The 21,940-nt window shown below is 32.8% G+C and overlaps 4 protein-coding genes across 4 annotated transcripts; 2 read left to right on the top strand and 2 right to left on the bottom strand.

Moving 5' to 3' along the window:
• Positions 1 to 1,629: 1,629 nt before the first annotated feature.
• Positions 1,630 to 5,936, top strand: LOC145589206 (protein CHROMATIN REMODELING 35-like). Its single transcript, XM_081645753.1, has 6 exons — positions 1,630 to 2,541; positions 2,745 to 2,747; positions 3,117 to 3,301; positions 3,455 to 3,613; positions 4,063 to 5,849; positions 5,933 to 5,936. The coding sequence occupies exons 1-6, from the start codon at positions 2,175 to 2,177 to the stop codon at positions 5,934 to 5,936; spliced, it is 2,505 nt and encodes an 834-aa protein (XP_081501879.1). The 5' UTR covers positions 1,630 to 2,174.
• A 78-nt stretch (positions 5,937 to 6,014) lies between these two features.
• Positions 6,015 to 8,774, bottom strand: LOC145588312 (pentatricopeptide repeat-containing protein At4g19191, mitochondrial-like). The gene has a single exon (XM_081644955.1). The coding sequence runs from the start codon at positions 8,772 to 8,774 to the stop codon at positions 6,579 to 6,581; it is 2,196 nt and encodes a 731-aa protein (XP_081501081.1). The 3' UTR covers positions 6,015 to 6,578.
• Positions 8,775 to 9,359: 585 nt separating this feature from the next.
• LOC145590018 (snakin-2-like) lies at positions 9,360 to 11,173 on the bottom strand. Its single transcript, XM_081646746.1, has 3 exons — positions 10,986 to 11,173; positions 10,832 to 10,865; positions 9,360 to 9,908 (listed from the first exon to the last, which is right to left on the bottom strand). Exons 1-3 carry the CDS (start codon positions 11,082 to 11,084, stop codon positions 9,727 to 9,729), a joined length of 315 nt encoding a protein of 104 aa, XP_081502872.1. The 5' UTR covers positions 11,085 to 11,173; the 3' UTR covers positions 9,360 to 9,726.
• A 6,744-nt stretch (positions 11,174 to 17,917) lies between these two features.
• LOC145588311 (gibberellin-regulated protein 1-like) lies at positions 17,918 to 19,708 on the top strand. The gene is made up of 3 exons (XM_081644954.1): positions 17,918 to 18,076; positions 18,985 to 19,027; positions 19,357 to 19,708. The coding sequence occupies exons 1-3, from the start codon at positions 17,990 to 17,992 to the stop codon at positions 19,536 to 19,538; spliced, it is 312 nt and encodes a 103-aa protein (XP_081501080.1). The 5' UTR covers positions 17,918 to 17,989; the 3' UTR covers positions 19,539 to 19,708.
• The last annotated feature ends 2,232 nt before the right edge of the window (positions 19,709 to 21,940 follow it).

Here is a 21,940-nt window from a genome sequence, read left to right as displayed (position 1 = left end):
GTTTTGTCTCTAAAAAATTGTCCTATTTGTAAAACTAAAGAGTCTATATAACCGAATTTCTACTCATAATTAAAAATTGAAACAAGAGGTTGACATCCAATAATCCATATACCAAGGAAGTGAACACAATATTTGATAACCCATTCTGATGGTATTTGAATCTATGTTCACGGATTTACCTGAGCCAATGTCATATTCCACCGTTTTTTTTAATTACAATTAGAGGTGAGCATGGGCTGTGTTGGCCCACGGGCAGCACGAGCACGGCACGGTGGTGGCACAGCCCGACACGAGCCCACTAGTGGCACGACACGGTGATCGAGGAGTAGGCCGTGCAGTGAACACAATTTTGAAAAAATCGGCATGAGCACGGCACAAGCACGGTGGGCGGCACAGTAATTTGGCTCGCCAGCACGCCACGCGGCACGCCCCGGCCCGTGCAAACAGCTATATTTCGCTGCTTTCAACAGCCATAAAACGGTTATAACAAAGAAGTAAGAGAACTGTAAAAATAAAAATAAGAATAATAAAAACAACAACAATAATATAATAATACAAAAACATAAATATAAATTATTTAAATATACTCATTCTAAAAGTTGTTCAAAAAAAATATATATCGATTTAAAAAAAAATTAAAAATTATGGGCGGCCTGCGGCCCGGCACTCCAGGCATGTGGGCTGGGATGTGCCAAATGGTGGCCCGGCCCGGCACAACCCGCCAAGTTGCAATCCCGACACAAACCATCACCAGACATGACGAGGCACGGCTCACAGTGACCCAGCATGACACGTTGTCCACCTCTAATTACTATACAACATATATTTAAATTCGGAATAAAAGGATAGGAGAATTATATATATATATTTTTTTTTCCAAAATTGACCAGTCTTTGAAAATTATGTGAAAATAAAGGTATGAAATGAATCAATTACAGTAATCAAACTATGTTCAGTATTTTAGTAAGTTGAAAGTACTACAGTTACTGTATATAAAACGTGGTGATGTAAGACGTGTAACTTCAGAAGCACAAAAAAGGGGGTCACTTAAATATTGACCTACGTCGACTGACGTTCCTTTGAATTTTTTTCTGTCTTCCTCGAGAATTTCTTCCGAAATTCGATTTTCATACGAGTATTTTTTTAACTATTAATCTCCAATTAAAAGTTATAATCATCTCGAAAAGCACAAGCATTTGGTTAATTATTGACGCAATTTCTATTGGTGAGTGAAGATTTCTAATTTCTCTCTTTTTCTTTAACTTTTTCAGCATTTTCAATCAATGAATTTTGCTTATTTGTTTAAAAATTGTACCTTTCGATGCATTATTAGCATATAAACTTAAATGGGTGTTCAAAGAATCAATTTTTTTTAAACCCTCAACTCACATTGAGGGTTTGCTGAAATTTGGCTTCATGGAATAATGGGGTCCATAAATTTTTGTTATTAATGAAAATTATAAAGTTACCGTATTTTACTTAGGTTCACCTAAATTATCGTCCTCAACAATGTCATGAATTATTGGTAAAAAAAAAAAAAAAAAAAAAATACAATGTCATGAATTTTATGATCATATGTTGTAAGTTACAACCTTAAGCCGTGGTTGGTATTACATGTGTTAGCGTACATCATGTACATGTGTGAGTTGATAAGTATGAGTAGTCATTTGGTTGAATGTTTAAATTATGCTTCTTGTGATTCTTGGAAGTGGTAAAAACCCGATTTTTCGGGAATAGGATGGTTGTTCATGAGATTTACTAACGAGAGAGGGGAGAAAGTCGTAGATACATAGTACTCCGTATAATTTTTATTTTTTTATTTTTTAAATAGTATAAATTAATACTAGTTAATTTCAATGTGAAGGTCATTTGGTTTTTTAACTCTTTGATTTTTTAACTTGGTTATTTTGAATTAAGGTATCTTTGTCCATTTGATTGCCTGGAGGAGTATTCAGGAGTTCAGTATATGTTATCTTATTTCTATGTGCCACATTTGATTTATGAGACATTTTTTAAGGATTTGAGACAATTTATTGTTAATTTAATCATCATTTACTAATCACTATGTTAAGATTGTTAACACTTTGTAATTTTTTAAGTATGAAATATGATACTTGTATGACTTACTGAAGATCATTCTCACATGTTACTAGGTTTCCAGTGAGCAATAAACAATGCATAACAGGATGAAATGTGACAAAAGTGAGTACAATGTCTTAAAGTCACAATTTCACAAGACTGTTCGAATTATGAGAGCGAAAATAATTCGTCAAAAAAAGATGAAGCCGATGCAACCTGCAAGGTTGTCCTTATTGAGTCAAATAAAAGCTGTTGTCAGTCATGGAGATGCTGAATTTAGTGATCCAAATGCACTAATGCAAAAAAAAGCCAGACTTTTGAGAATGTTAGCTTTACGCGAAAAAAGGATGGATTGGCATCCTCCTACAGACTTCAGCATTGGATGCAGTCAGCAAATTAATCATCCAACGTTCATTGACAAAATCGATTCAAACACGGGAGGAGAAGTAGAAGTTGATGGAGGTAGGACTTCTATTTCAAGCAAATTACATTCATTTTGCTGAATATGCAATTATTGCAGGTAGAATTTCTTTTGAAATGATCCTCTCTTGTTAAGGTTGTGCTTGAGTGCCGTGATGCATATACACCTTGCTTTATTTTTCTCTGTAATGACTTCAGATCAGTTCCTTTTTCTGAATTGTTTGTGTACTTTAGTTATATCCTAGAAGGTTATTGTGAAGGTCACAAGGCATTGGACTTATGCATCGTGTGAAGTGCTTCTGTTGATGCTCTGCATTTCTAAGTCCCTTTAATAAGTGTTAGCAAACAAGGTTTTGGACTTTTCCCTTAGTGTCAACAAGTTGGCACATAAGAACAAGGTTTGGCTGGTTTTAAAAATATTGAGTATCTAAAAGAAGTTTCACAGGTAGACAGAAACCGAAATGGTAAACAGTCTTATACAAAAAATGGTCAAATTATATTGCTCTGAACTCTCAGGAATTCAACATACATTGCATAAACATATTTCATGTTGGTGTTTCTTTAGACTTCAATGTAGAAGCAAATGTATTTCATTGAAATTCCTCTCGGTTGTTTAGGGGCCATTACACCCTGTGAGGACTCTGAGGAGTTAGTAAATCATACCTCTCCTGAAATCAAGAAAGGACTCTACATAGGGGTTGAAGAGGATACTGCAACTCAAGACGAATCTAAAAATGACTCTGAAGATGAGAATGTTGCTACAATATGGAAGGAGATGGAATTTGCAATGGAATCTTGTAAGGTATTCTAGTGCTTTTGTTAAGTATTTTACTGATTGAGCATTTAACCCTGAATATAAAGTGTATGGGATTAGTACCGTTCTAGATAAGAGAATAGGACCATTTATAGATGTAGTTATAGTCTGATGATTCCCATTGGTTTTATATGTTTCTAGGAATTTCCTGAGAATCAGTTTTCCGATGAAGAAATAAAGAAAGATGAAGATGACTGTGATCATTCTTATATCTTAAAGGATGATATTGGCTATGTTTGCCGAGTTTGTGGACTTGTGCAAAAGGGAATACAAGATATGTTTGAGTTTCTTTATCCAAAGGTAAAGACTAAGTTCTTCATGTTTCTTCTTTTAACACATATATGTTGGTAATTCTGATTAGGATTTGTACGAGGATTTGCATATAGTTTGAGCATTTGAGCTTGACTTAAGGTGCAAAACCTGTTATTTTAAAAGTCAGATGCACGCTTCCAGTGTTCTACTTCTTATTTCTTCTCTTTGTTTGCATGTTCATGAAAACTTTATCTGTGACTTGATATCTTGGTTGGCCAAGATGCACCCTTCTTATAGTATGTATAATGTAGGATACCTTCAGTTAATCTTGTGTTCTTTGGCTAGTGGTGAAAGGCCATTTCTTGTGTTTACTAGCCTCGACTAATTTTGAAATGACCATCAATGTGAAAAACTATTTCTTGTGCATCAGATCCCTTTCTTCCGCTACATCTTTGCAAATTAGTTCTATCTGATCTAAGTTTTATGTCTTGATACAGAGAACAAAGACGAAGTCTTGTTACCAAAATGAATCCCATACAAATGAAGATAACAAGCCAGTTGACAGTCTTCCTGACTGGTGTAACCTACTGAGCATGGATCAAAGTGTACTTGAAGTTATAGCTCACGCAGAGCACATTAAACAGATGAAACCTCATCAAATTGAGGGCTTTAATTTCCTGCTTAGAAATTTGGTGACTGAGAATCCACATGGTTGCATTTTGGCCCATGCCCCTGGCTCCGGAAAAACATTTATGATCATATGTTTCATGCAAAGCTATCTCGCTAAGTACCCTTCTGCTAGACCATTAGTAATCCTCCCAAAAGGAATTTTGGGCACATGGAAAAAAGAATTTCAGAGGTGGCAACTTGATGATATCCCCTTATATGATTTCTACTCGGTGAAGGCAGCCAGTCGTTCACAGCAGCTGAATGTCTTGAAGCAATGGGCTGAGCAGAAGAGCATTCTTTTCTTAGGGTACAAGCAATTCTCTTCCATTGTGACCAGTGATGTTACTAGCAATGAAAAGGCTGCCTGTAAAGAAATATTGGTGAGAGCTCCAACAGTTATGATATTGGACGAGGGCCACACACCAAGGAATAAAAACACTGACACACTGCACTCACTAACTCAAGTTCAGACACCTCGGAAAGTTGTGCTTTCTGGAACCCTCTATCAGAATCATGTCGTAGAAGTCTTTAACATTCTGAACCTTGTTCAGCCTAAATTTCTGAAGTTAGAGCGTAATCGTGTAATAGTAAGGCGTATTATGAGCAAAGTTAAGATTTCTGGGGTCAGAAAACAGTTGACAGGAGCAGGGGATGCTGCTTTTTATGAATTAGTGGAAAATACACTGACTGATGATGATAATGAACAAAGAAAACTTGGGATCATAAAAGATTTGCGTGAGATGACAAGCCAAGTTCTTCACTATTATAAAGGTGACTCTTTTGATGAGTTACCAGGACTCATAGACTTTACGGTCTTGCTCAATCTTAGCCCGAAACAGAAGGTTGAAGTTGATGAGATGAAGAAATTGAAGGAAAGAAAGTTCAGAAGTAGTTCTTTGGGAAGTGCAGTATATTTGCATCCCCAGCTGAAGCAGTTCTCAGGGAGCAGTAACGAAACCAATCAAGAAAATCGGATTATGAGTGACGAGAAACTGGATCAAATGATCAAGAAAATGAATCTTATTGATGGGGTGAAAGCCATGTTCTTCCTCAACATGCTACGTTTATGTGAAATTGCACAAGAAAAGTTGCTAGTTTTCAGTCAGTATCTCCTGCCTTTGAAGTTTTTAGAGCGGTTAGCAGTGCATCACAAAGGTTGGGCTATCAGCAAGGAAATATTCATGATAACAGGTGAAACAACACCAGAACACCGTGAATGGTCCATGGAACAGTTTAACAGCTCACCTAATGCTAGAGTGTTTTTGGGATCGATTAAAGCGTGTGGGGAAGGAATATCACTTGTTGGAGCATCACGTATTTTGATACTTGATGTTCATCCAAACCCTTCTGTCTCTTGGCAAGCAGTGTGCCGGGCATTTAGGCCAGGACAACTGAAAAAAGTGTTTACTTATAGACTGGTTGCAGCTGATTCTCCTGAAGAGGATGACCACAGAACTTGTTTTAAGAAAGAAGTAATAGCGAAAATGTGGTTTGAGTGGGATGAATTTTCTAAGAAGAAGGATTTAGAATTGGAATCCATTGATTTAGAAGACAGTTGTGATATTTTCTTGCAGAATCCTCAGCTTAGGAAAGATGTAAAAGCTTTGTACAAAAGGTTTGTGAGTTTTTTAATTTGATTTCTTATCTGAAAAAGAAATATTAAGTAATGGAAATGAATCTCCTCTCTTCCTTTTGCAGGTAGTCTGAAGTAGTGAACCTGCTTTGCTAAAGAACCTGTAAGGTACGCTTGAAAGTATGTGCTCCCAGATGATGTTTCGACTGTCCAAAGGGGAAGAACGATTCTTTATCGTATGACTTATCTTTTGAAGTTTTGCATCACCCGTGAGCACTACTCCCAGATTGCGTCCTAACTATATCTTGTGCAATTTTTTGTGCAACACTTAGATAGTTCTGTAGATTATGCACAATTTTATGTCTAATTTGCAGATTTGAAATTTAGGAATGGCAAGAAAATAAGAATAAGTTTTTGTTCTGGCTTTTACAAGGAATGGTGCCTTTAAGAAACTTTGATGTAAATGATACATTTCATACTTTGCAAGTTTCAACATTGTGGAATGCTAGTCTTTTTGTACATAATGTTCAATTGCTCAACAAATGGTATAACAAGAACAGACAAGCATTTAGTCCAGTCATTGCAACAAATTATTCATTTGGATTTGATTTATGTCTTGTTATAAACACTTGTTATTCGCTCTATACATTGCTCCCAACTCGCATACAAAATGAAATATGATAGAATTATTAGAATTAAAACATTCAATCCTGGAGATTGGACAAGAGTTCTTCCATTAATTAGTGTTAAGGAAAGCCTTTTTACTTTTGTCTAATATTCAATATCTTCAATAACCCACGGCTTTGGTAGGCTTGCCTTAATGATGTCCTCAATTTCGAGCTCTATATACTGCAAAGCAGCATATATCTCATTTGATCTAGAGTGAGATCTATCAGCAACTCGGAACTCATGCACTTTTCCATTAACCTCCAGCCAACTACAGCCAGGAGTCTTCTTCAGACCTTTATTTTTTAGAAAACTTCTCATCTTTGCTACTTTATCCCATTTTCCTGATGCAGCATATATGTTAGACATCAGTACATAGTTCCCTGCATTTGTTGGTTCAATTTCAATCAGCTTCTCAGCAGCCAACTCAGCAACTGCGGTCTCTGAGTGCATTTTACAAGCACTTAACAATGAACCCCATACACGGGCATCTGCTTTGATGGGCATCAAGTTTATGAGCTCTTTAGCTTTAGCAATATGCCCTGCCTTACCCAACAGATCCACCATACACGCATAGTGTTCTTGACTAGGCTGGAAACCAAAGGTTTCTGTCATTTCCTTAAATATTTTCCATCCTTCATTAACATGACCAGAATTAACACAAGCTGTCAGTAATCCAAGAAATGTTATTGAGTCTGGTCTGAAATATGTCTTTTTCATTTGCTCATAAAGATGAAAGCATTGTTGCCACTCTCCATGTTTAGAATATGCACTTATTAACGAATTCCAAGTAATCGTATCCTTATTGTCAATCTCTTCCTCATCAAACAGCCTTCTCGCCATGTCTATGCACCCACATTTAGCATAACTTGCCAGTAATTCTGTATTTACAGATGGTGTAGAGAGCAGACCATACTTGATGGTGCACCCGTGAATATATTTCAACTGCTCCAATGCACCAGCATTCACACAAGCAGGCAAGATGCTCACAATTGCAGCAGAATCAACCAAAAATCCATCACATTTCATTCTGGCAAATAGAGATAGGGCATCAAAATATCGTTCATGAATAACAAATCCTTTAATCATGGAACTCCACGAAACCTCAGTCTTCTCTATTACCAAGTCGAAAACCTTTTTGGCAGCTTCCACACTATCACATTTACTATACATATCTATCAAAGAATTCTGAACTGAAACCAGATGATTTAAGCCATTTCTGATGCCATGAGCATGGATTTGCTTCCCCCATTCAAGCGATTTCAACTCACCAGTTGACGGTATTGCTGCAAGTGCAGTGTACAGGTCCATTCTTATTCCTTCATTACACATTTTCACCAATAACCCCAGGGATTTTCTTGGTTGCCCACGGCGAAAATATGCTGAAATCATCAAGTTCCACACGACACGATCCTTTTCAGGCATCGTATTAAACACCAAACCCGCATTCTTTAAATTACCTATTCTAGAGTACATAGTTATCAATGCAGTGCATACAGACAAATCTTCACTAAGGCCACTAACAACAATTAGACCATGAACCAATACCCCTAATTTTAAAGAGTTCAGTTCCGTACTAGCTCTTAGCAAATTGATCAAACAAACTGAATTCGGCCAAATATTTTCCTTTATCATCTGCTTAAACACCCCAAAAGTCTCCGTAAGATTCCCATTTTGTAAACTCTCCACAATCAGAGAATGCCAGTAATCCAGCCTTCTAACAGGCATTTCATCAAACACTTGACGTGCATTCTCAAACTCCCCAAGTTCGCAATAAAACCCAGCTAAACCCACCCTCACTTCCTCACTCACATCAAATCCAAGTTTCACCAAATGCCCATGAAGCCTTCTACCATAATCACCAATCAAAACATGCTTACAAGACCTCAGAATAAATGGGTATGAAAATTCATCTGGGTACATAGAATTTGATACCATTTCATCATATAACAATAGGGTTTGCTTAAATTCACCAGAATTTGCAATAATTTGAAGAACCCTGTTGTAAATTTCCCAACTTGGGTTAGAAATTGAATTAAAAACATGAAAACAGAGTCTATTGAGGCCCAAATTAGCATAGGATTCAATAAGATTAGAGATGAGAGAAAGGTTTTGGTGATGGCCATGGAGGATTAACCTAGCATGGAATTGTTTGAGAAGTTGGGGTTTCTTGCAGAGATTTAAGAGAGAAGATAGAGTAGAAAAAGGGTGGTAATACTGGGTTTTCTGGAAAAATTTCAAATTTGGAGGGAAGGGAGGAAGAAGCAATTGCCTTAAGCAAGGTTGGTTAAGAGCAAGCATTAAAGCTTTGTGGGTGCAACAAATGATTTTTTGGCCTTCAAATCAAGTTTTTAGTAAATGTTGGTCTAAGCCTAATTAGCAGATTAAACTCATTAAACCACGACCATGTAACACAGTAACATATGATAAGTCGTTGCCCCAAGGAGTGTATCGTTCTAATTATTAATAAACGAAGCTAGTTAGCATTGGTAAAGTAAATGGATTGTTTTAAGAAAGGAGCTTATATGTGGAGCATTACACTATCATGTCTCGATGAAGATGAGATAATTTAGAAACTTTAATTCACTTTTGAATTCATATGCCTAACTATAATGAAGGATAAAAAGAATTGGTTTAAGATAAAATAGAATGTGTGAATGCATTGATAATGCTAAGACGATTCTTAAATTTTTTTAAACACAGTAAATTTTGGTAGGTAGACTTGATAAAGTCGACCTTATCTGCAATGTCGGATTTATACTTAGAATTATTACGCCTAAATTGTTCCAACACAGAATAATATGGTTGAAACTATCCTTTCTAGTGACAAAATAAATTGACATTAACCCAGCAACAAATTAACAATTAATCACATCACCAAACAAATATGAAACCTCAATGAATTTATTCCATACTACCAAGTAGCTTTCAAACAGTGGTACATTACATAGCATTAATTCCCTTGAAAAGGAATATAAAATACACATAAAATAAAAATATAGTAATGGTAGATTACTAAAAACTACTTCCGCTATTATACAAAATAGTACAACAATGGACATAAACTTTCATCTAAATTACACTCACTTAACATGACTAAACATATCATCAGCTAGCTAGCTATAAGAATTACAACGGCCTAAAAAATGGATTTATTTTACTAATAGCATAAATAGAATTTTGACCCCAAATCATTTCAAGACTAAAGCTTTGTTGTTTCCGAGTAGAACACAGAAGTCAATTCCGGATATTTTTAAGGGCACTTGTGCATTTTATTCTTGGTGGTCAAGTTGGCATAACAAGGACAGGCTTCGTAGTTGCCAAAGGTGCCTGGTGGTACGCAATTGCACTTGCTACAACAACTTCCGCACGCCCTCTTGCATAGGTTTGGCCTCTTTGTGGCGCTGCACCTCACTGCACATGCTGCCCCACAATCTGCATGTACCATTTTCAAAACTAAATGCTCAGTAAAAGTTATTTATTGTTTTCATCAGAATTCTGTTGGAGTAAAAATCAATATTTCCTGTCACATTTATGATCGATTGGTTGACATCGAATTACACGTCGTTACAAAAGAAGTTTCAATTTCAGTGAAGTTTTGCAAAATGGAAGAATTTGCTTACTTAGTCCTTTATTGTTATAAGTAAAAAAATTTCCTAATCTCCAGTAAAACTCTAATGAATAGTTCATTTGTGAATTTTAAATGCATCTGAGAGTATAATGTACCTCAATATGTCTCCAAAAGAACATATAATGCAAAGTAATTAAATATAGTTCAGAATAAAAGAACATGTCTTATTTTTACTTATTATATATGTAGTATATAAACATCAATTATAGGACATAATTGTGAAAATCTAGAGCATGAAAGTTTGAAGTACATGCAATTATAATGTAAAAAATAAACCATGCACATCATGCTCCCAATTGGCCAAAACAACGATGGCCAACCAATGATGATTAGGAAAATATAACAAATGTCAAAAAAAAAAAAAAAAAAATCTTTTTAAGAAGCTAAACTTAAAAATTTATACAAGTATATGAGGTTTGTTGTCACTCATGACCCTATTTACATTTACTATGTAAAAAATTATCATACAACATTCTACATACTTTTATTAACTTTAATCATGCATTACATAACTATTTAGAAAGAGCAAAACGGAAAATCTTAGCCTAATCACTTTCTAAATAACATGTAAATTTTGAACAACACTTGAGATTTTATTTTATATGTATATATATTACTAAAATTCCTAACAAATAATGAGCATAAACTTTCATTTCCTTGAGTAAATGTTGCATAAAATAACCAAATAATGGGAGCTTTTTATGAAGATTAGATTAGAGAAACTCACCCACTTTACTTTCAGAGACATTTCCAGTGCTAGTCTGAAACATAGTAGTACATAAATTTTTGTATTAATATATATAACCATGTAATAATATAGAGAATTTCACTAATTGGTAAACTAATTACATGATATCATTAAAAAAAAATATAGAACATACCATTTGATTTGAGGTTGTTTCTGGTTCAAATGCATGAACAAGCTGAAGAACAAGGAGAGAAAGAAGTAGAGAAGCAATTAAAGCTTTGGAAAAAGCCATTTTTAATTTAAATAATAGCAGAAGAATTGCTTGTAATAATAAATAGAGGAGGAAAAATGGAATTGTAAGTTGTGTGTGACTAATGAGAGTAGGGAAGTGGTGTCTATTTATAGGAGGATGGTTGGGAAGTAATTATGTGATGATGTTGGTTGTAAATTTTACAAAATTTTGAAAGAGATAATTTTTAAAAGTTGCTAGACTTTCATATATACCAAGCATCCAACATGCATGTACCAACATACAATTTTTTGGACAATAGTAAACAAGACACAAGCCACCCGTTACTATTAGCTCACAACAATTTTACGGGTAAATACATATTCAAAACCACGTTACATCTAGCATAACTATGACATAATAAGGATTACAATCATCTAATCTACTATGATGACCATTAAAATTACATGTATTTTATTTCCTTAGATATATAGTTGGTTGAAGCATTTTGTACCAAAGAAATACACATGATACAAGTACTTCACGATTAACCAATGTCTAGCTAGCGTAGCGAAATATCAAATTTTATTTTAATATTTATGTAGTAACTATTGAAGTGATATTGATTGAAGGAGAGTACATTCGCTTTTAAATTAAATTTTTTTTTATTACTTTGTATTATTGTTAGCCATCTAACCTTACTCTTTATAAAAATAAAAAAAAGTACCGTTAATATACTGATGAGCTGGCTAAATAGCCACTAGCTAGTTATTGATTGATTTGGTTTACGAGTGAGCAATTCAACATAGCAACCTAGCCTAAGTTAGTTAAATAATACAACTAAATACAAGTATATATATATGGTCCAAGAATGAAAGATCGATTGGTAGTCTCATCATCATTGAGTCCTTATCTACTTGTACGTACACTTTTATGAATTTAGCTACAAGATAAATTCCACCCCCCCAAAATTAATTTGGACCGAAGCTAGTACGCCTTTGATGGAAATATCTAGACATGAATGCATGACATGTTATAAATATGTCAATTTTTTTGACAAAGAAATTATACTTTGTCTAAATTAGAATTGTAGCCTAGCCAAGAGGCCCAGGATATACATCAATGGAAATATCTAGTGTTACGTACCAATAAAATGTAAAAATAGATTAGTGCTAGTATGAGTTGTATAAACAATTAAGAGCCACAATCACTAGTTGGCAAAACTAGTGGTAGTCATTGGTTGATTGCTTCATGTATTAATTATAGAAGTATTTGCATAAGAACATATTTACAAAGAGCTTTATTTACTATCTAGCTACTCATATTAGACCATATTTGACTTTAAGATTGGATCGAGTTTCCTCGAACCACCCAAAGAATAGATAACGTATATTATTGTGCAGACATTCAATATTAGATTAGAGATTATTATCGTCTATTAATTATGGTTGTAATACCAGTATGCACCAATATAGCTCCGTCCCTACCTAAACCAAAGAATGCAATGAAGGAAAAAGAATAAAAGTTTTGGAAAAATTAATGCAAAGTTAAAACTTTAAGAATGTACACCAATAAAAGTATAAAACCAATGTTAAGCTCATGAGAAAACCCATATGTGAGTGGTGTGTTGTCCCATATTTATAAGAGAGAGTTTGTATAGGAATGTGTATCCTACATTGAAAAAAGAACATAATTGTGTCCACTTTATAAGGCTAATGGGCTACTCCCCTTATCGACATATGGTTTTGAGGTGGAACCTCCTCAGGCCCGTTTATCACCAAAGCAAGGAATGAGTTAGTTGTATGTTCCTATTTTGCAAATTCTTTTTATCTTACAAAAACGTTTGTGTTAAACCCTCAATATCGTGTACGTTAAAACCGACAAAAGGCAACTTAACATTGCACGTACACTGCCTAATTAAGACACATCTCAATGAAATTACCAAAGGTGTTGGTACATTATTATAATTTGGTATATCCTATTCAGTATGTATATTGGTACATGTAAACATTTCAGAAAATCAGATGGAATAACTAAATAATACTCGTATAATTAATTTTAGCACACTACTAATTGATTTTAGCATACCTTTATATAAGAGGAGCATAGAAAATTGTGTCAAAATCAATTTAGGTGTGTCAAAATTATTTCCCTCATTTTAGATTTACACCGAGTAACTTTAATTAGAAGAAGGAAAAATAAAAAAAAACTATTGTGATTCCAATAAAAGTCTTGAGAAACATATGGAGGTTGATGTGTTCACAATCTTACACCTTGTAGGAATTTATCAGCAAATCCAAATTAACATGTCGAGGTTAGTAATCAGCAAATCCAAGTTTAAGTTGATTCAAGTCTCTCCTTTAGGTTTTAGCTTTAAGTTATATCTTGCATGATAATTTTGTAGGGGTGACTATGCCTCGTGTTATCCTACGTACGTAGTAAATAACTAAATACTAGTTGGACATGCAAAAAGTGCCCATAGGTTTGCACATAAACCATGTAATTTTTAGACTCCATAAAAATGAATTGGCTAGAATAAATGATTTTATAAACCAATCTGATCGAATTGAGAAAATCGATTCATAGAAAACTTTACTTGAGAAAATGATTAAAATTAAAGTCATTGTTTTTCAATGATACATTAGCTGTCAATAGTGTTTGAATATGATCCTATTCGAATTTATTAACCAAATTAATTAATGACAACTTGACTTACTAACTGATATTCTATAACTTGAATTGACGTGAACTAACCATGATAACATGATTTGAGTGATCAATTATATTTGATTTAGGTATGACTTAATTTCGGAGTTGCTCAATTTATTCTTCTCTTGTTTTTATTGGTTCAAGTATTCAACTTGGACCCTTTCCCTTATAAATGACTTTAATGTACTTTATATATTTCTGTAAAAAAAATTTGTATCAATTATGTACTCCTTACTTGATTCTCAAGGTCTAAGTTAATTTCTAGGAGTATAATTTAAATTCTCAAGGTCTAAGTAAATTATACTACTGGCCATTTAATGTAAATTATATTTGATTTTTTCTATAACATTTTTTGTAAGTAGAAATTTGAAAGCAAAAAAAAATTAAATTTTTTTATGTTTTATATAGTACTCTAAACCTGCCTGATACCTACGAAATTTGTTGCAAACTCTAGTATTGTACATCCGTTATAAAGTTACCCTAAAAATAAACAAAAGTTACCCTAATAAGAATAAAAGTTACCCTGATATAAATAAAAGTTACGAAGTATATATGCTGTATTGATAAAAGTAACTCAAAAAATTGTAAATGAGACCCTAAATTTGATAAAAGGGACCTCCGATATATAGTTACTGTACACCGAATGTATACAAAAGTTACTCATTTATTTATCACGAAATATATTGTACTCCGTAATATACTCCACTCCGTATGTAATTATGCATAACAAATTTAAACATTGAAAACTGTATATTTCATGTATCATTTTCACTTTTAACTTCTTGAATATGCCATATTCATCATCTATAAAATGGTTGAATATAATGCAATGAAATACGCAAGTTGTGACTAAAAAATCATTGAAAGTACATTATTCCAAGCAAAATCCAAATTGGACCAATAAATTAATTAAATGGTATTAAATCTGGAATTAAGACTTTTTTATTTTTTGTGAAAATTTAGTCAGATAGTGCATTAGCCATTAGTGAGAGTAGTGATCATTTGACTAACACAATAAAGAAGTGGGGGAGTAGGTCAGTTGGACAGTAGGAAGGAAGAGTGGGGGCTTGGAATTCTGAAATTTGAGAAATTGTTCATTACTCACTCTTATTTTGTTGGTACTCGTTTTACATTTTCCAGTTAAGCTCCAGGTAATCAATTCTTTTTTGCCAGCTTGCAATATTCCTGGAAAGTCTCTCCCCCCTCAATCTCGATAACTTCATATTCCATCATCAAAATTTTCTACTTGATGTGGTTGTTAGTGTACGAACCCGTGTTAGAGGTGACAAACATGTCGTTTGATGAGGCTGTACAGATGTACGTTACTTTGTTTTTAATAAGTTTAGATGAGATAAGTTTAAGCAAAATAAGATCATAATAATGTCATAATCGTATTACAGTATGACTTGGTATGTTTGACAAAAGAAAGGCATCCATGACAAATTGACAAGGTACATTGTAGAAAAGGAAGATATACTTTGTTGAGCTAATTAAAAGAGTTGCAAAGTGAGTACAAATATAATAATTAGATGGGATTGCTTGTTTGAAATAATGAGAACTAGTGTACATACTACCTTCAAGTCAAGACTATTAAATGGCTAATGCTACAAATAGTACTTATGATAGAGTGTTTCAATAAACCAATGGAGAAAAAGTGGTGGCCAACTCAGAAAACTCTAATTCAAGAGTAATTGTATGAAGATGAAGATGTTTCTTTAAATGTGCACCACTATATATACTTGAAATCATATCTATCCGTTATGTATGAATGGGTTGAAAATAACTACATACATATGTTGTATACAATACATAATGAATATTGTAGTAACTGAAACTATATTATTAGCTGGAATATATTATATCCACTAACTTAGAGTCTATTCATAAAATTTATATTAAATACACAACTATATAAAGAAAGTTAAAAAGAAATGATATATATATATATATATATATATATATATATATATATATTCTAAGTTTATAATTTTTGGATTGATCTCTAGTCTAAATATTGGCTTTGATCATTATAATAACACTCACCTACATTTAGGATGACTTGTTAAGAAGATTTATACTAGTATAATATTGTGAAAATCAAAGATAATCATCTATATTCTGTCCTCACTAATTTGGACAAGAAAAAGACATGAATGTAGTACAAGTATCCTTGAATCAACTTGCGTTGTGTGCTTCAATATCGTATAGCTGGATTTGTTCAATTTATTAACACTTCCTTTGACTTTATTTAGTGTTCAAAGAATCTATTATTGGCCGCCTTTTGTTTGCTTTAGATAGCATTTTTTTTAGAGAGTTTTACCAACTAGTTAGTGCTACTATAATGCTATGGTATGCTTGAATGAGAACATATCTACCTAGAAAGTTGGAAGTGTCTGTTCGAAATATCGAATCGATTATTTGGTAAAGGAGATGTTTCATTTTAACCAAACTCTTAAGATTGAGATTTAAAAACATGATAGTACTTAGCTTGTTAAAAACATGAGAGTAAGTAATAACTCAAGTGGTTAGAGCTTCTCTTCCGATTTCAGGATTCTGAGATCGAATTTCACCCCGCCCTTATGGCTCTCTAAACACCAAAAAAGCACTTAGCTTGTTACAAAAGTTTTACCTTTAGCTAATTGTAATTTGACCTGACTCAGATCCAAATTAGTCTAGGTCTTATAGATTTTAAATTACTAGGCATATATATATTGCATAAACACTATAGGCCAAGAGTTAAAACATTAATATGCTTTATAGGATTATAGCTCCATAATTCTTTCAATTACGTAACATAACAACTAATAGAGCTAACAACACGTACGAAGTGGTTCAAGCTTAGAGTACTAACACATTAACATGTCAAAACTAATTCACTGAATATAGATTGAAACCGTTTCAATAAATCACTTATTTTTACGTATTTAATACGAATTCATTTTTATCCTAATATATAAGTTTTTTTTTTTTTTTTTTTTTAATTTGGGTGTTTAGAGAGCCACAAGAGCATGTGATAAGAATCGATCTCAAGATCTCTTGAGATCGGGAGGGAAGCTCTAACTATTTGAGTTATCCCTCACTCTCTCATCCTAACATACTCTCTCAATGTTTTAATAAGTGTTACATTTTGATCAAATACACATGGCGAGACATGACTATGACCATTAATTTATCTGATTATATGTTAGTAAAATTATAGGAAAATTGATATTATGAAAGTATATATTATAACGAATCCAACAATGTATTATACAATATAGGGTTGAGCAAAACTACCCGAAAAACCGAAAATCCGTTCCGTTACCGTTCCAAAAATTAGGGTACCTGATCCGATAATCCTAACAGTTCGAGTACCCGTTCCGATAATTTGTCATCGGGTATAATTATTGGGTATCATTTTAAAATTAACGGTTTCCCGTTCCGATCCGATAAGCAATTTTTTTGTTTTTTTCCTACTTAAATCTATTTTTCCAATATTTAAACTCTTAATTTACTTCATAATCACTATATAATATCAATGATTAGTAATACTATTAATAATTTGGTCAAGATCATGTGGTATTGTTGTTAATTAGTGTTAATGATATCATAATAACTAATTTATTAAGTTTAATTATCACTATCGGATATCTTATTGGGTACCCGATAACCGATTCGAAAATCCGGGTACCCGAAGTCCGAGTACCCGAACTTATCGGTTCGGTTTATGAATATCACTTTTAGTGATAATTGGTTATCGGGTACCCGAACTGTTAGTACTAACGTTACGGGTACCCGTCCCATGCTCACCCCATTAAAATAATATTTGTTTTTTATACATTAGTAAATTAATCAAGTCAAAACCATTATATAAATAGTAAAAAAATTCAAAATATAATACTTATTAAAACACGGAGTGAATATAAGTAATCAAATGTTGGAGCTGTAAAGGTACACACGATTATGTGCACATTCTCAAATCCAGATAAGTTTGAACTCATTAATTTTTTTTTTTTTTTTTTGACGAGTTGAACTCATTAAATAAATTACTTATTAGTAACAACTAAGTAATTAACTAAAATACAACTAGAGTACGTCACCTACCGTCCTAATTAATTAAGTAGTACCGTCCTCAGTAGCCCCAAAAAAATTGGGCTATAAATAAGCATGCTTTTGCTCACTTTTTTGTATCACTCACAAATTGAAACTATTCTCTCCTCTAAACTCTCTATTAATCTGGCTCTTTGCTTAATTATTTTATTAAGCATCTTTATATTACAATGGCAATTTCTAAGGTTTTAATTGCTTCATTCCTTCTTTCAACTCTCCTTATTCAATTAGTCCAAGCTACTACACCTGTACCTGCGGTAAGTTTTCTACCCTTAAAAGTTATTTTTCGTATGCTATACATGAATTTTATAGACACATGTATGGTACATACTTCGTTTATTTTAATATTTAATTTTATACCGGACATTTGATAAATAATAATTACACATGTATGTTTTTTCAAGATAAATTTTTGCCATACATTCATATGTACGGTACGTTCAAAGTTATTTTTAAAGCATTTTTCTCATTCGAGAGAGCTCTTAACTTAGGTTACAAGTGAGAAATGGATTTATATCTTTATCTTTATTTTCTTTGATTAATGAATACCTCGTATACTATTTCTACAAAAACAAATTATTAGTTTATTTTGATGAACAAATTAAATACATTATCAATCCTTTGCAAAAAATAAAGGACCAATAACATGCTCCTATTTGAAAATTAATTACCAATCATATTCATCTAAATTTAGGTGTGAAAATAGAAAACTAAGAATGAGAAAATAAGAGTGAGCATTAATTACAAAACAGAAAAAAAGGGATAATTTGAGATATTTGGAAAAAAAAAATACTTATTAAAAATAAAAAGGAGGAATGTAATTTTGGAATACCCAAAAAGGAAACCAGGAATGTAAAAAAGGGATGGAGGGAGTATATTTTTTAAATCCACTTAATTATGCTTTTACATGCATGTTATTTAATTTTTATAGAGATTATCAAGGCATTCTTATTCATTTTAACTAATTTTAATTGATTAAAACTGAGTTCTTGGCAAATGATTTTGTCTTTGTGTATGTATGAAAACATTTAATTATTATTGTTTAATATTGATTGAACGGATTTAAAAAAGAAAAAGTATTATTGATTATTGCTTGTACATAAATGAGTAACAATTGCATTTCCGTTATTGTTTGACTGATTTTACTGTTTGTTTGACCATGCAGCCTGCTGGTAGCGTTATAAGTCCGGCACCCGGTGGATTCATAGGTATATATGTTCTCATAATTTATTATTTGGACGGCTCTCCTTCATAATATTATTGCTAGATCCATGCATGTTTCCCTCAAAAATAAACTTGTACTAATTAATTAAGTTCACCACAAGACACGATTTTTTTTCAATCGAATTAAATATTAGACTTATAACATTGTATCAAAATGTAATTACGTAGTACATTCTCGATTAATACAAGTGGCACATCTCCTTTAGCATTTATCTAGTGTTTAATATTTCGACTTTTAGCTAGCTTAGTTACCTATCAGTATCTCACTACCTCGAGAAAAATCTAATGTAAACGTAAAATTTTTCTTTCACAGATTGTGATGCAGCATGTTTAGTAAGGTGCAGCAAATCAAGCAGGCCAAATCTATGCCAAAGAGCGTGTGGAAGTTGTTGCAAAAGGTGCAACTGCGTGCCACCAGGCACTTACGGCAACTACGATAAATGTGAATGCTATGCAAGCTTGACCACTCGCGACGGCAAACGCAAGTGCCCTTAATTCAATTCAGTACTATTATTACCCCTCAAATTCATGTTTAAATTAAGCTAAGCTTATATTTACCGTTACTCAAAATAAGAGTAGCAATTATTATCCCTTTGTACTAAATTTCTTTTTCATTTGTAACATTCGTTGAAATAATGAGATATGTGTTAGTTCGTTCAAACAAACTTTTCTCTGTCTTAATTATTGTGCATACGTCTTTTTCATACATTCTCGTTAAAAGTAATGTACTGAAATTAATTATCATGTTTATGGAAACGTATTGTAGAAGTTTGATCTTCCTATCTGAACGATGGTTGTCTTACAAAAAGAGTAAAAATAAGAAGAAATAATAGAGACAAAATGAGTAATTTGAACAAGCAATATAGGTATGCGACAACTTGTAAATTAATTGAGCAGACAATATATTGCTTAGAATTGAAAGGAGAGATGATAAGAACGTGAATGTATCAACTATAGTACACATTGTAGTACTGTTTATTTTGACACTAGCCTAACAATCTTAACTTTCTTGTTGTTCAGTCATAAATTAAAAGATAATTAAATAATATCTCCAAAATAATAGGTCAATGAGATTAGCTTGATTCTCTATTTCATCAAAAGGTTAAAAGACTAATTAAAAGGACACTAGTTTTGTGTTATGACCATTTAGTTAAACTAATTGTTAGTGGGAATTGAAGTGATCAAGTGGACGAAGGACCCTATGCAAAATAACTGCAACTTCGTATGGCATAATTTAAACTCTGTACATACAATAGTTATTTAGTTATTTTCTCCCATATTGTTCCTTTTTTTTTTTGCATTATTGTTTCACTGGTATACAATATTGTTTGGAATCATATTGATCATCAATCAATCATATATACAAGTATAAAGTCTCGTGGTGGCCTTGAGTTAATGAAGGGGTCAAATTGACATTTTAAATGCAAAGTATATGGTTTCAACCACCCAAATGGATTAACAGGTCAGGATATTGTGGGCCCATGAACAACAGTACACCTCGATATTTTCATTTTCATGTTTGTAAAACTCCAAAATTGTCCAAACTGATGTATAATCCATGCTTTTGAGCCAATTTCGAAATTTTTTCTGAAAGTAAATGTGTGGGGTGTCTCTTAGGATTATATAAATTAGTTTGAAACAATAATAGGCTATCTATTGATCTATAAAATTCCAAGAACAAGTTTTGGTTTAGCTATGTGGCTATTTTGAAATTATGTTGCATTGAATTTATAGTGAAAAGATGCAATCTTGCAAGGGATAGTTGTTTATCATAACCTTAATCATTTAGTTAAGACAAGCATGCAAAATCTAATATGAATAACTACGGATTCAAATTTCATCCTCCCTTTTGATCTCTCAAGTGTACTGTAATAATGCACTCGTATTCCGTAGATGACTTAAGTGACACTACTACAGCAAAGAGAATATGGTGCAAAAGGGTAGTAGTGGTGCTACATATGATGATCTAGCAAAGTTCAATTCATGGGCAGAATAATCTTTTTGCAAGACACCTCTAAATTAGATTCAAAGCAAAGAGGAGACAAAAAAGTGATACATAAACATATTAACATATGATGAGTGGATATCTCTTTTGCCTTTTTGTTGTTGATCAAATACTCCGTACTTCTTTTTATCTCTGAACCCCATTTAACTTTGTCTAGCAATTTGTACAAATTCTTAGCTGCCTGACAAATAGCATGTGAGAAATGTGGTGGAATCTTTGAAACAAAGTTATAAAATAAAAGGCACTTAGATCATATAAATCTAATTATTGTTACATTGCTTTCTTTTTTAAGTTGTAGACCACTCAAATACAGCATTGCATATGCCATCCATTTCGTTGTATGTAGATTTCATGGTTTTAATACAAGCTGTATTTTTTTGTGTTCTTCAACCAACTCAATAAAAACACTTAAACGCGGTGATTTAAATTAAATTTGAACTCGTGACCTTTATATCAAACTAGCTCTTAATATAATGTCAACGAACCAATTTAATCAAAATTTTAAATTGATGGTTAGGGTTTAAGAATATGTTTTATACTAATCAGTGCATTTGCACAACAGATTTTGACATAGTGGTTACTCACTTTGTTCCTTAACAATTATAAAGTAGCTGGAAATGCAGATGGGCTTTTTATATTTTGGGGTAGTTTTTTTATCTTAGTTTGTTTAATGATGTTTGATACTCCGTATTAGTGAAGTAAACAAAGGAAAGGGAGAGATTAATGAAAGGATTTGACTTAATTTCATTGGCTATATTCTTACGTTGTACTACAAAGTATATTAAAGTACCTATTTATACTTGAATGTCAGTTAACACGACTAGCCTGACATACTCCTACAACTTTTAAATTTTCATTCAGATAATTCTAGCTACTTGCTTAGATTGCATTG

This window comes from Chenopodium album, chromosome 17 (assembly GCF_948465745.1).
Source record: "Chenopodium album chromosome 17, dcCheAlbu1.1, whole genome shotgun sequence".
NCBI classification, from domain to species: Eukaryota; Viridiplantae; Streptophyta; class Magnoliopsida; order Caryophyllales; family Amaranthaceae; genus Chenopodium; species Chenopodium album.
The sequence above is the reverse complement of the archived record's forward strand: the minus strand, read 5'-3'. Positions and strand labels throughout refer to the sequence as shown.